The 13622-nt window shown below is 45.9% G+C and overlaps 1 protein-coding gene across 3 annotated transcripts in view; it reads left to right on the top strand.

Annotated features, from left to right (window-relative positions):
* KIRREL3 (kirre like nephrin family adhesion molecule 3) overlaps nt 1-13622 on the top strand; it is a 738847-nt gene that overhangs the window by 674735 nt on the left and 50490 nt on the right. For all 3 annotated transcript variants that reach the window (XM_083588556.1, XM_083588558.1, XM_083588557.1), the window contains 3 exons: nt 259-385; nt 9271-9371; nt 11025-11223. In XM_083588556.1, coding sequence (XP_083444682.1) covers nt 259-385; nt 9271-9371; nt 11025-11223 — 427 coding nt within the window. The remainder of the gene's footprint in view (nt 1-258; nt 386-9270; nt 9372-11024; nt 11224-13622) is intronic.

The following is a 13622-nucleotide window of genomic DNA, read 5'->3' on the forward strand; positions in this document are numbered from 1 at the left end:
GGTCCAAGCTCCAGATGTTGGACTACAGCTCACATCATCCCTGACAATTGGCCATGGAACTGGTGGGAGTTAAGAGTCCAACAACATCCAGAGGTAACCAGGTTTTGGAAAAATGAACTAGATGGACCAATGTACAGTAAGGTAGCTTCATAGCTGTGGAGCTAACTTCACTGTCTCCTAGAATGTGTATTGAGAGAGAGGTGGGCATTCTCACTTGACCACTGACACATGGAGCAAACTGACTCTCTTCTTTTTCAGGTCCTGAGCAACGAGAACACACTAACGCTAAAGAACGTGCGCCAAGAGGATGCTGGGAAATACGTGTGCCGAGCCGTAGTTCCACGTGTGGGTGCAGGAGAACGGGAAGTATCTCTGACTGTCAATGGTACTTAACTTAAACTATCCTTACACTTCTTGAACTTTAGCCATCGGTCTTCTCTCCCAATAACAGTTTACAGAAGTGCAGGTATTGGGCCAAAAAACTACAGTTTCCCTGGATTATCACCTTGTGATTTCATATTTCTTCCTTGTGCCACATTAGCCATTGGTAGATGCTGTAGCTAAGAAAGGTAAAGGTAAAAGATCCCTGGATGGTTAAGTCCAGTCAAAGGCGACTATGGGGTTGCAGTGCTCATCTCGCTTTCAGGCCGAGGAAGCCGGCGATTGTCCAAAGACAGCTTTCGGGTCATGCGGCCAGCATGACTAAACCACTTCTGGCACAATGACTCACCGTGACGGAAACCAGAGCACACGGAAACGCCATTTACCTTCCCACCGCAGTGATACCTATTTATCTATTTGTACTGGTGTGCTTTCGAACTGCTGGGTTGGCAGAAGATGGGACAGAGCAACGGGAGCTCACCACTGTCAAGCGGATTTGAACCACTGGCCAGCCTAGCAGTTCGAAAGCATGCCAACTCCTTCGTCCTGAAGTGAGATGGCCCAGTCACCTTTGACTGGACTTAACCGTCCAGGGGTCCTTTACCTAAGAAAGCTGTGATTGTCTCAGAAGCAAAACACTTCCCTTTATTTCTACCCCCTTCCCCAAGATGAATCCCCAAAGCAAACTGTTTTGCAGATATCTAAAATAGTGCCCCTTCAGATCAATAAGGAGGGTCCTGATATATCCCTGTGCATTTGTCTAACACCATTTTCGATGGGTTTAAAAATGGGAGGCTCAGGATATTTGCAGGGAAGAATCAGTAGGAAGGTTGGCTATATTCTACCTCCACAGTGGCTATGTTGGAGACTGTATGCTGGGAAGCACAAGTGAGGGGAATGTTGTTCCATTCAAGTCCTTCATACAGGCTTCCCATAGGCATCTGATTGGCCACTGTGAGAGCAGGATGCTGTTCCAGCAGCACTCTTCTTAGGATTAAGTGCCCTTTCCTACTGTCGCTGAATCCCACCTATGATTGCACACTTCTCCAAGCCATTGTTCTTTCCCTGTTATCTCTGCCTTTCTCAAGATAATTGCCTTAAAGTGCTGGAGTAGAGATGTAGAGGAAGGGTACTTCCAACCATGCATTTGTATGCATAACTGCTTTGGAAGGCAACCTTCCCAGGGCCACATGCCCATGGCGGGTAGGGCCAGTGGCAAAAGTGGGTGGAGCCATGAATATTAATATTCCCTCTGCAGAGTAGGCTGGTGCCTACACATCTGAGTTCAAATCCTCTATGCTCTTGGCCACAAGATGTGGTGATTATGGTCCTACGGGAAGACTCCATTCTCAAAGTCATGACATCTTCCCAGGTTTTCTAGGCCAGGCACCATAACAATGTTAAACAACTTTAAAACTGACTTCATTGTTGGGTGTAGGCACAGTACCTGCTCCCCTTTCTGGAGTGCTGCAAAGCCGAGTCTAGAATCCATGTCTTTTGGTTCTCTGTCTAGTCTCCCCGACTTTGAGCCAGACAGTCGGAAAGAAAGAGTAAAGCTCTTCCCCAGAGCATACGAAGAACGGAAGAATAAAAGCGGGGGAATCTATGCTTACTTTGTTTTACTTTTCGAAGGCACCCTCTCCCTCAAGCAGCCCCATTTAATATTCATTCATTGGGCATTTGCACCATTTAATTTTAAATGCAGATAATGTAGAAGAGAGAAGCCAAGGGCAACCCAGCAGGGCCATTGAGGGGAGGGGGGAATCAACCACTCCCTTGCCTTCTGCTCAGAGCACCTTCCCTTGCAGTCCCCTTTTTCCCTCTTGGCTGCTGCAGTTTAATTACAATTCAAATAGCTTGCAGAAAGCAAAGCAATACATTTGATGAAAACAAAGAACCTTGCTATGCGCGCGCACACAAACACACACTCTCCTCCTGGAATTTCCGAGTAAAAGGAGTCAATTACTGGAGCACTGTTTAAAGCCAGCAAGACGGGAAATGGTGGCCTCCCAGCTTCTCACCAAGTTTTGATTTTGCTTGCTACGTAGTGAAAAGTGATAAAGGAGGAAATGAGAGGAGGGACTTGTGAGGAATGGTACATTTCAGCTTCATGGGCAGTGTCTAACTAGCTTGCTCCATCAATGTGAAGTGCTGTGCTTGTGCAATGGAACTCCACCCTCCTGTCTCTCAGCCAGCCCTAGACCTGACTTTGGCATAGTTGGGATGTAGCCCACTAAGAATATGAAGAGTCTAATCCATTGCTACACCCACTACTGTTGGTTTGAGGGGAAAACCCTTGGGTTGTGTCCTACTAAGTTTTACTCAGAGAAGATTCACTGAAATTAATGGAACAAAGATAGTAATGTCCATTAATTTCAGTAGATCTCCTCTGAGCAGGGCTAGCACTGGGTACATCCCCCTGGTATTAGGCCAGCTGCAGACTATCAGTGTTTTGTGAGAAGAATTGAAGCAGCTACCAGAAATTAAAAGTGGATTGCAGCACTCTGTTGCCCTAGTTCAGCAAATTCCAGTTATTTTTTCCCTACACTGTTTTGTTAGGAAACTGAAGGGGAAATGCACTGTAAAGGACAGGGGCAAATGAGCAAATATATTTTGGAAAGGCGTATAACCCGCTGTGCAAGCAAAACTAGATGAATACCCATCATCCTGTATCCTCGCCACAAACAACCTAGAATGACTGTTCAACGAAGAGTGAATGTAGTCTAACTTCCACATATATTTTGTGCAAGCAAACCATGGATCTATCAGCACGGCATCTGAAGAATGCCCAAGATAATTCCTGGGTTTTGTTTGTTTGTTTGTTTTCCCCTTCTGCATTTAATCTGCAGCTATTGTCCCCATCAGTTCGGATCACCCATCTGGCTGTTTGTGGGAGAATCCTCTCCCTGGATGAAAATAAAATACATCTTGGCATATGAGAAGAAAATGATTCTCTTCTGCCTTCCACCTGCCCTGGTAAGGGGAGGAGGGGACAGACAGAGAGAGAGAAACCTAGATTCCTGTCAATTGCGCAGAGGCGATGTTATCAGGCACCGGGCCCTCACCAATGTAATAATAAGGATAAATGACCGATTGCCTGGAACGGAAGATACAGCACAAACCAATTTGCTGCAGCTAATCTTGTCAAGCAGTCCCTCTATCCAGAATCCTTCTTTCCCTGTTTTTAATCCCAAGAACCAGACAATGGTGTTAACAAAAGGAACTGTGATTGTACCACCAAGCAAACCAGATTAGTGCCTGGGGCTGGGGGCTGCTTTGGTAGCACAGGAGGAAGACTCCAACAGGCAGAAATGATGTTCGTTTATAGTGTAGGATTTAGCAGGGAGGAGGGCAGGGACAAAACTGCAGTTAGTTAGCTCTGCCTATCACGGGCTCCGACTCTGGCTGCATCTCCTGTTGGTATCCCTCCCTTCCGCTCCTGCCAGTTCCAGTGGGCACCTGCCACCAATGTTCATTTATCTGCCCTAAGCTTTATTTTAAGCTACCTCTATGTCCAGCAGCCTGGATATTTCCATCAAGCTTGAGATTCATAGAGCTGTAGAGTTGGAAGGGTCCCTAAGGACCGCCTATCCCGGTATGCCCCATGAAGGACCTTAAGGTCCATAAATAACAACACCCTAGAGGTCCCAGGCCCGAAGGAAGTCAGATTAGCCTCAACCAGAGCCAGGGCCTATTCAACTCTGGCTCCAGCCTGGTGGAACGCTCTATCTCATGAGACCAGGGCCCTGCAGGATCTGATTTCTTTCCGCAGGGCCTATAAGACGGAGTTGTTCCGCCTGGCCTTTGGCTTGGAATCAATTTGATTCCCTCCCCCTCTTTCTTTTTTCCTTTCTCCTTCTGTGATGGAACTCCTATGTGGGGACTTCCCTGGCTTTTTTTCTGGCCCATGTAGAACCAGTCTGGATAGTTGGCCTTGGTGAAGACTTGACGTTTTTATCCCCAAAAAAGTTTTTGATTTGAGTTTCCACTGAAAGGAGGCTCCATTTTAATGTTTTAATGTTGCATTTTAATCTTGTTTTTTAAGTTTTATTTTGCTCAATTGTTTTATATCGGATGTTAGCCACCCTGAGCCCAGTCTTGGCTGGGGAGGGTGGGGTATAAATTATAATTATTATTATTATTATTATTATTATTATTATTATTATTATTATCAATGCAATGAAGAAATATGCAGCTGTCCCATACGGGGATTGAACCTGCAACCTTGGCACTATCAGCACCCCAGCTGAGCTATCCATGCTTCAGTCTCAGGTTCTTGGAGATTCTCTTTCTGCTGCAGTCTCATTACTCAGCCCATGTCCCCAGATGCATGATAAACTCCTTATGTTACCAAAGTTGGCAATGAGGAAGTAGTTAATTTGTAAACCTTGCTTCACAACCCCTTGCTGGCGCTGCCCCTTTTATCTCAAGCATCGAGATCCCAGGATCCCCATTCTCCTAACAACCCCTTAGCATGCTTAACAAACTACAGTTCCCAGGATTCTTTGAAGGAAGCCATGGCTGCTCAAGTGCTATCATAGTGCTTTAAATCGATTGTGCTGATGTAGCATATATATTTTTCTGCATGACAACAACTAAAGAAAAGGAATGTCCTTCCTCAAGATGCTAGCAGTTGTCTCATAGGAAAACATGTTTTTCAGTCAGGTGCCCATTCTCCCTGGAACTTTCTATCCTCCCTTTGATTCCAGAAAAAGTCCCTGAAACCAGAAACCTGCCTTTCATTTTGTTTGAGCCTCTGGGGCTGCACAAATAAATTGGCACTGAAGCTGTCATGGAAGACTTAAAAGACACTCAATAGCTAGACAATAACTTTTCCTCTCTCTGCCTCTTAAACAAGACTGAGCAGGGAACTTTTGTTCCCACCCAAATCATACTAAGAACAGTGCCACCTTGTGGCTGAGGTGTATTACGACACTATCCACACAGCAGCTCAAAAAACAGTTGCAGCCGATATGGCCACCATTTATATCCATAGCAACACTGCCCAAATACTCAGCACAGAATTGGCAAGTAGGGAGAGTGGCATCCTTTGCTAGCCAACACTGTCTACTGAGGAATCAGACTCCAGTCCTGAATTGCAAAATGTCAATTACCTCACTGGGCTGTTCATTTTCTCAGAAATCATTCTTATGTCATATTCTGTTATCATGGTGATAAGCCTCACAGATGCTGAACTCCTGGGGCGATATAATCATCCCAAATCCATTTGTTTTGGTGCTATTTAAAATCTACTTTGTTAGCAGGGTGTGGGTGGGATTGAATCCCTTCCTTTTGATTATGAAAATGCTCACCATACAGCTGAAATTGCTGTGGCCTGGCATGCAGAGTGCTGCTCTTTCACTCTTATCGGGCCCCTGACAGCACATCCCAAAGATGGTCTGATTCTTTAGGACTGATGAATTGCATGAGGTTTTATCACTGCATAAAATACAGGCATCAGAAACAAGGGTGCAGTCCAGGATGGTATCAGTGAAGGCCAAAGGGGGCATTTCCCCACCAACCTCACCAGTCTACCTTCTTTCTGACAACAAGACCAGGCCTACCAGCTTCCTCCTCTTAGCATCACCTCTTGTAGAACTCAGCAGGGAGGAGGAGAGGGACAAAGCAAGAATTAGCTGGCTCTTCTTGTCATTAGCTCTGGCGCCACCTACTGTTGGTCCTCCTGCCTTCTGCCCTTGCAGTCCCAATGAGCAACAGTCACCACTATCAGGAATACAACTCAGGTTTGCAGCTTTGGTTAGCAAGGAAGGTTCTCACCCTGATTCTGGAAGGAAAGCAGAGCTTCGGATTGAGCCATTTTCCTATTGTTGCCAGCACTCTTAGCCCTCAGCTGTGTGACATAATAAATAGAGAGTGGGAACACCTCTAACTGCATGCAGAAGGCTTTCCCCCACTTCATTTCATATACCACAGCAGCCCCCCGACATTTCAGATTAAGGGGCAGGACCTAAACATTTAAGCACCAAGCAGAGTGTGCCACACACACTCATGCCAGCTTCCCTTTTCACTCCATTCTTGCTCTGTGACCAACGCTCCTCATTATGAATGAGGCACACAACACAAATGTTTACCTTGGTAATTCCCTGCTGCACCAGTCCTTCAAGTGTATTAGGCATGCAGGGATGTTAGGCTGTCAGCCAGGTCTGTTTCCCACTCAGTTTAGCATGAAACAATTGTGTAGAACATTAGATTGAAGAAAGTGGGGGCGGATAGAGAGACATGATACGGTGTGCACAGCCCCCCTTGTTTCATTCCTCATACCAGCAAGCAAACCGCCTTTGCCCTCCCAAATACAGCACACACACACAGTTTGGGTTGGTAGCACATTGTTTTCCGTTCCTTGCTCACAGCCACTCATGCAAATGCAAATCTATTTTAATGAAGGGGGCTAATAGACAGCAATTATGTCTCCAGCTATTTTGTTGTTCCCCTGAAATGATTTCCTTCCTGGATTTCCCCCTTCCTTCCTTCAGAGATAGCTCCCAGCCGATTCGCTCCTGGGATGAGAGAAGCTGAGGTTTCAATGCACAAATGCTCCAACAATTAGTTTCTCCATCAGAGGCAACCTATACTCCCTCCACGTGCATTCACACATGCGCCAAGAGTTACTGGGGGCACATAATTGCACTCAGGCTGCCTGACTGGTGGTTTTTTTTCTCATCTCATTTGTTCCGCAGAGTTCCTTCAGGTGAATTACTGCCAACTATGTTTCCTCCGACCCCTCAGCACCCTGCCTTTCATTCATTTAATTTGCTTGCAGCCCGCCTTTCCTCCAATGAGCTCTCAGCAGTGTACATGGTTCTCCAACACCTATTTATCCTCACCACAACCCTGTGAGGTGGCCCTTGCAGCCCTCCAGGTGATGCTGAACTAAGCCTGTGCAGCCAATGGTCAGGGGCAATAGAAGGGATGCAGTACAACAAAATCTGGAGATCCACAGCTTCCCCACTTCTTCTATAAGCCACATATTTTCAACTACCAAAATTGAAGGCACCCGGTTCTCCTTTAATGAGTGGGCTGGATTCGCAGTATGCAGTGGTACACCTTGGGTTACATACGCTTCAGGTTACAAACTCTGCTAACCCAGAAATAGTACCTTGGGTTAAGAACTTTGCTTCAGGATGAGAACAGAAATCGTGCTCTGGCGGCGCGGCGGCAGCGGGAGGCCCCATTAGCTAAAGTGGCGCTTTAGGTTAAGAACAGTTTCAGGTTAAGAACGGACCTCCGGAATGAATTAAGTACTTAACCCGAGGTACCACTGTACTGGAAAACCACATCAACTGCAAATGCAACATGCCAGGTGGGTGGGTGTGATATTTGAAACTTCAGGAAATTTACATCAGAAAACTTGTGTGGAAGTTGCATTCCTGGGGCTGAAATTTTTTTTTTTCCCTCCCCTGGGAGCAGAAAACATGCAACTGATTGCTAAACTAAAATTCTGTGGTTGGATGTTAAGAATGGAGGAAGGAGAAATATCCTGAGGAGTAGTGTTGATCCTTTAATGAGATTAATTAGTCATAGAAATATTAACACAGCCACATGGCATTTATCAGAGATAGACCGCCGCTGCAAAGAAGCCGAATAGCACACAAAAAATCAAAAGACGCTGGATCAGAGCTGGGTTGGGGAAGCGATAATCTTTTGCAGTCTTTTTAGCCTGAGCTGTAGCTTGGGTGGAAGGATCCAATTGCATTGTGCAGGAGCACCCTCTTCTGGCTCCCAGCAAATCACCTGTCAATTTGAGCCTTAGCTATGCTTGAAGGAAGAAGGGGAAGATTCTTAGGCTGCGTACACACCATATATTTAAAGCACATGACTTCCCCCAATAATCATTGGAACTCTCATTTGTTAAGTGTAGCTCTGTGAGTGGTAAACTACAATTCCCATGGTTTTTTATTTATTTTTTAAGAGAAGCCTTATGCTTTAAATGTATGGTGTGTATGCAGCCTTATAGACCCCTTCCTGGGATCTTGTGCAGCCCGAGGCAAACAAAATCCAAAAGGCACTTGTCCAAGGGAAATAATAAGAACGAGAAGAAGAATCAATTTGTTGTCCCGGGTGGCGCTGTGGGTTAAACCACAGAGCCTAGGACTTGCCGATCAGAAGGTCGGCGGTTCGAATCCCCACAACGGGGTGAGCTCCCATTGCTCGGTCCCAGCTCCTGCCAACCTAGCAGTTCGAAAGCACATCAAAAGTGCAAGTAGATAAATAGGTACCGCTCCGGCGGGAAGGTAAACAGTGTTTCTGTGCACTGCTCTGGTTCGCCAGAAGTGGCTTAGTCATGCTGGCCACATGACCCGGAAGCTGTCTGCACACAAGCACCAGCTCCCTCGGCCTATAGAGTGAGATGAGCACACAACCCCAGAGTCAGTCACGACTGGACCTAATGGTCAGGGGTACCTTTACCTTTACTTAGTAGAATCCAAATTTATTTGCAAGAGACAGCCAGCTCAGTTTAGCTCAGCAAGGGCCAGCCCTGCAATCTCACCCACTACTACAAAGAGCAGAGCCTAAACAACAGGTAGCCCTATAGCTCTCATCAGGAAGGAGTTCTGTGCTGCTCTCAGTTGCATGGTCTATGCCTCCGTGGTAGAGCATCTGCTTTGCAAGCAGGCTGTTCCATATTCAATCTCTGACATCTCCAGGTAGAACTGGGAGAGTCCCCTGCTACAAAACCCTGGAGAGCTGCTGCCAGTCAGTGTAGGTAAGACTAAGCAAGATGGAACAATGGTCCGACTCAGAAGAAGGCAGCTCCCCATGTTCCTGTCTGTATGGGATTGTGAGCTCTATGCTGTGTATGCGAGGGGCGGGTGGAGTAACGCAGCACTATGTCACTCCCGTTTTTCTCTGTTTCTGCCCTTTCCACAGGACCACCTATAATCTCCAGCACCCAGACGCAGCACGCTCTTCACGGGGAGAAAGGCCAGATCAAATGCTTCATCCGCAGCACGCCCCCACCGGACCGAATTGTAAGTAGCCACCTCCCTGAGCATCATAAATAGCAGCCAGAGCCCAAGGGAAATGAATCATTCATTTATTTCCCGCCCTTCAAAAGAAATTGTTTAGGACAGCTTATGTTGCATTATATTAAAACAGCATAATCAAAGCACAAATCAAAGGGCATGTGCTGGACCGCAAGTCCTATCAGCCTCGGCCAGCAAAGCCAATGGTCAGGAATGGTGGGAGATGGTGTTCAACAGCCCTTAGAGGGTGCCACGTTGCAGAAGGTCGCTCTTCAGCCAGGAAGGTTCCAGTACTGGACTTCCTGCATTTGTGAACTCCATCCAGCAGAAAATTATAAGGTAAGGGATAATGTGGAATGCATCTTCCACTTCTTGGAGGATTGTTTGGCACCTTGGGGAACTGACACCCAAACCTCCTATTTGGCTTTTTTGGTTTTTGCTTGTACAACTTCATGAGGATGAATGGTTTTCTAGAACAAGGGTAGCCAAGGTCTCGTGGGACTGCAGATTCCATCTTCCTTGACCATTGGCCATGCTGGGTGAGGCTGATGGGAACTGTATTTTAACAGCATCCGAAGGCACATGAGGCCACCTTCTTGCTGAAGCTACACAGGTCTGGGTCTGGGCAGCGCCTGCCTGGGTGACCACTTGAGGAGCACTCTATGTCTGCTGCCTTGGGTTCCATGGTGGAAGTCAGAGTATAAATGTACGAAAACAAGTAAACAAATAAATAAAACAGCAGATAAAACCAGCATAAAAAGCAATGCATATTTACAAGCATATGCTTCCCTTTTTTTTTTTGCTGCAGTAAGGATTTCTTCTGATTTGCCTATTTTTTTAAAAGGGAGGGGAGATAACTTAGGTTAATTTCTAATAATTTATTTCTAATAATTGTCTGTGTTAGTAATTATGTTTTTGTTAAATTCTCATATTACTCATTTGTGTTTTTAATGATTTTCTAATACTCTTTAGGCTACCAGTACTCTGTGTTCTCACTCTCAGCTTTATATGTTACGATGTACTGCTATATCTGGGGGGGGGGTAATTTTTGTTATTTTCCAATGGTTACTATCCAAGGGGGCTATATTCTTCACTGCTGGAGGCAGTATGCCTTTGAATACCAGTTGGTGGGAATCACAAGTGAGGCAAGTTCTGCTGAACTCAGGATCTGCTCGCAGCCTTCTCATGGTCATCTGGATGGCCACTGCAAGAGCAGAGTGCCAAACTGAATAAGCCTTTGGCCTGATCCAGCAGATAATAAATAAATAAAATCACTGCAGATTCAGGGCTATTTTTTTCCCCAGCCTTGGAATGTGTGTGTGTTTGTGTGTACAAGAAAAATAACCTGGTAGGCAGTAGACAGGTCTATAGCTGAGGAGCCACCACTGAGAAGGCTCCTTCCCAGATCACCACTTAGCACACCACCCTCAGTGGGGCAACCAGGAAAGAGTCTTCATCTCTCACCTTTGCGTATGAACATACTGATTCGGATAAGTAAAAACTGCTCACAGAGCATGCCAGAACCCACCCCTAAATCACTTTTGCATATCAGATTTCTATGTTCCTATTCGTTAGTAAAAGGCAAAAACTTGATAAATAATTTCTAGCACAAGAGAACATTACCGAGGGTGGCTAATCCCCGCTTGCTTTGATGCGCAGGCCTGGTCCTGGAAGGAGAATGTCCTGGAGTCAGGTACCTCAGGGCGTTACACGGTAGAGACCGTCAGCACGGATGAAGGCGTAATCTCCACATTAACCATCAGCAACATCGTGCGGGCTGACTTCCAGACCATTTACAACTGCACTGCCTGGAACAGTTTTGGTTCAGACACCGAGATCATACGCCTGAAAGAACAAGGTGGGAACTGCTATCACGGCATTTGTGTTTGGAAGGGAAAGAGCCGCTTGCTGAAATGGAGAGAAGGGGTTGGAAGGTGTGTAAATGTCCAATAGGATGTAAGACCAGTGTGGCTTGGACTTATAGCTGGGTAAGGACAAGGAACCACATGATCTTGCGATCTTGACCTTCAGACATTACAGGAGTGGCACGGGAAGCAGGTATGAAAGCAACTCCAGTGCAGCTGAGATCTATCAGGCAGAGGGCTTAGAAAGAGACAGCAAAGAATGGTAAGGAGGGTATGAGTGCTCACGTCAAGCAGTGAGGCACTTTGTTGAAGAGCAGCAACATGAGAAACCTTCTGTGATCCTCGCACCATTTGAAAATGTTGCACAACTCTAAGGGGTGTTAACCTCAATCCAAGTTTATTTCTGCTGCTTCCTTTCTGAAGCAAAGGTACCAGTCTTAGAAACTTAACCAGGATCAGGTTAATATCGAATTCCCTGCTGCATTGGCTTGTCCCTAAACCCTGCAGTTCGTGGTTAGCACCTCCACAACACTGAAACAATCACTTCCTATGTGCATTGGGGGTTTTTTTCCAGACAAGCCACCCTTTCTTTGACTGAAAAGAAATTACCTGGGCTTCAAAGCTGCTAACTTGTGGTCTGCAGTAGGTACACCTTCAATTGAGGATAGTCCAGGGTCAATAACATGGTGCCTTCCAGATGTTGTTGGACTACAACCTCCATCACCCTTGACTATGCTATATGAGGCTTTATGGGAGTTTGGATCCAATAACATCTGGAAGGCACCATGTTGGCTCCTCATGCAATAGCTTGTTCGGACTGGCAGCAACACAAGCAATCACAACTAGGCAGAGCTCTTCCACTTCTAGTTATATATGCAGACACAAGACTGCGTTACAGATATCCTGCTGCCAGTCCTCCAAACCAAGGATCAAGTGGCAGATATGAGCACTCCCTGCCTCCCTCACTTGGCTTGGTAGAACATTTCCTCAAACTGTACCTGCCAAACTATGGTTTGTGCAATCCCATTCAAACAAAGTTTGCACAGATCATGCAAGCCACAGTTTGCTGGTAAGCACAACATGGCAAACTAAGGTTTGAGGAAACGAGGAAGCATTCTGGAGAAAAGAGAGGAAGGAGCACTCATTACAGTCTCTCATTCTCAACCACAATCATCTGGAGGATCAGGAATGCGATATCTGAATGAGGGAGCAGTTGAAGGAAGGAAATGCATGGCGTGCAGCAACCACTGCACTTTGTGCAATTTGTGAACAAGTTGGCTATCTTCACCTCTCAGCTGCTATCGTCTATTACTCCTTTTTTTTAATACTTTCTCCCAAATTCAGCAGTAGCACTGGGGGAAAGGGGAAGAACCATTCCCCCTTCAGCCCTGAAAGGTTATTTTGGTTGGAAGTAAACAAGCCTTTAAAATATTTCATCCAGCCTAATGTCTCCTGTTGCAAAAAATGAAAAGAAAAAAGTAAACCCAAACCATGTTAATTCATCTGTCCTTTGGCACATTACACAGTTACAGTCCAAGCTCAGATCTGTAACCAATGTCTGGGAAGGGATGGCTGCAAGGTTTAATGCTGTCATGCCAGAAAAATGGAACAGAGTGGGAGGAACTAGTTCAGCAGAAGCCAATTGAAGAGTAAAATGACTAAGAAGTTCCAAGTTGCTGCCATTGCATCCCATTGTTTTGTGCTGTCATGAGCATGTCATAGCGATGGGATGTCACTCTTAGCATAGCTGCTTTAATGAGTACCCTGCTTAGCTGCTTATTAAAGCGTTGAGCTGAGTCGCCCAACAGTAAGTTTAACCACTGAAAAAGAGAGGACCTCCCTCTTAACAGGGGCAGAAATTGTTTCACATAGAAGGGCTTCAGGGCTTTGGGGTTATGATTTAGGGCTGAACGTATTTCAGCTTTGCTTTTTGGCTTGAAAATAGTTGTTTGGGACATACCTTATCCTGTCTTTTTCATGAATGTTCACTACTATTTGCAGTCACTTTCTCCCACTTTGCTGCTGCTTTCGTGGCCATTCCCTCCCTGCATTTCATCCCCCTCTCAAGTGATCCCAAGCAATCAGGGATCATGTACTGGATGTGATAATATCACGACCCTGTATAGCCAATCAGACTTTGGTTGATGTCCCTAGGGGCAAATGAAGCCTATTTAGTGTGAGAGTAACCAACATTTCCCCAAAAGCACAGTCCCTTTGACTAAAACCCTGGTTATGTTCCCCTCCTCAAAAGGGCGTAGAGGCTGGGAGAGTCCCAGAGGGAAGGCTGGACCTGCATCTGGAGGCTCTCCAGTTACATCCTTCTCCATTAAATGCTGGGGCAGACTGGTAGATTGCTCTCATCAAGCTCTGATTTATAGGCAAGGCTGCCATC

This window comes from Podarcis filfolensis (assembly GCF_964270895.1).
Source record: "Podarcis filfolensis genome assembly, chromosome: 15".
NCBI classification, from domain to species: domain Eukaryota; kingdom Metazoa; phylum Chordata; class Lepidosauria; order Squamata; family Lacertidae; genus Podarcis; species Podarcis filfolensis.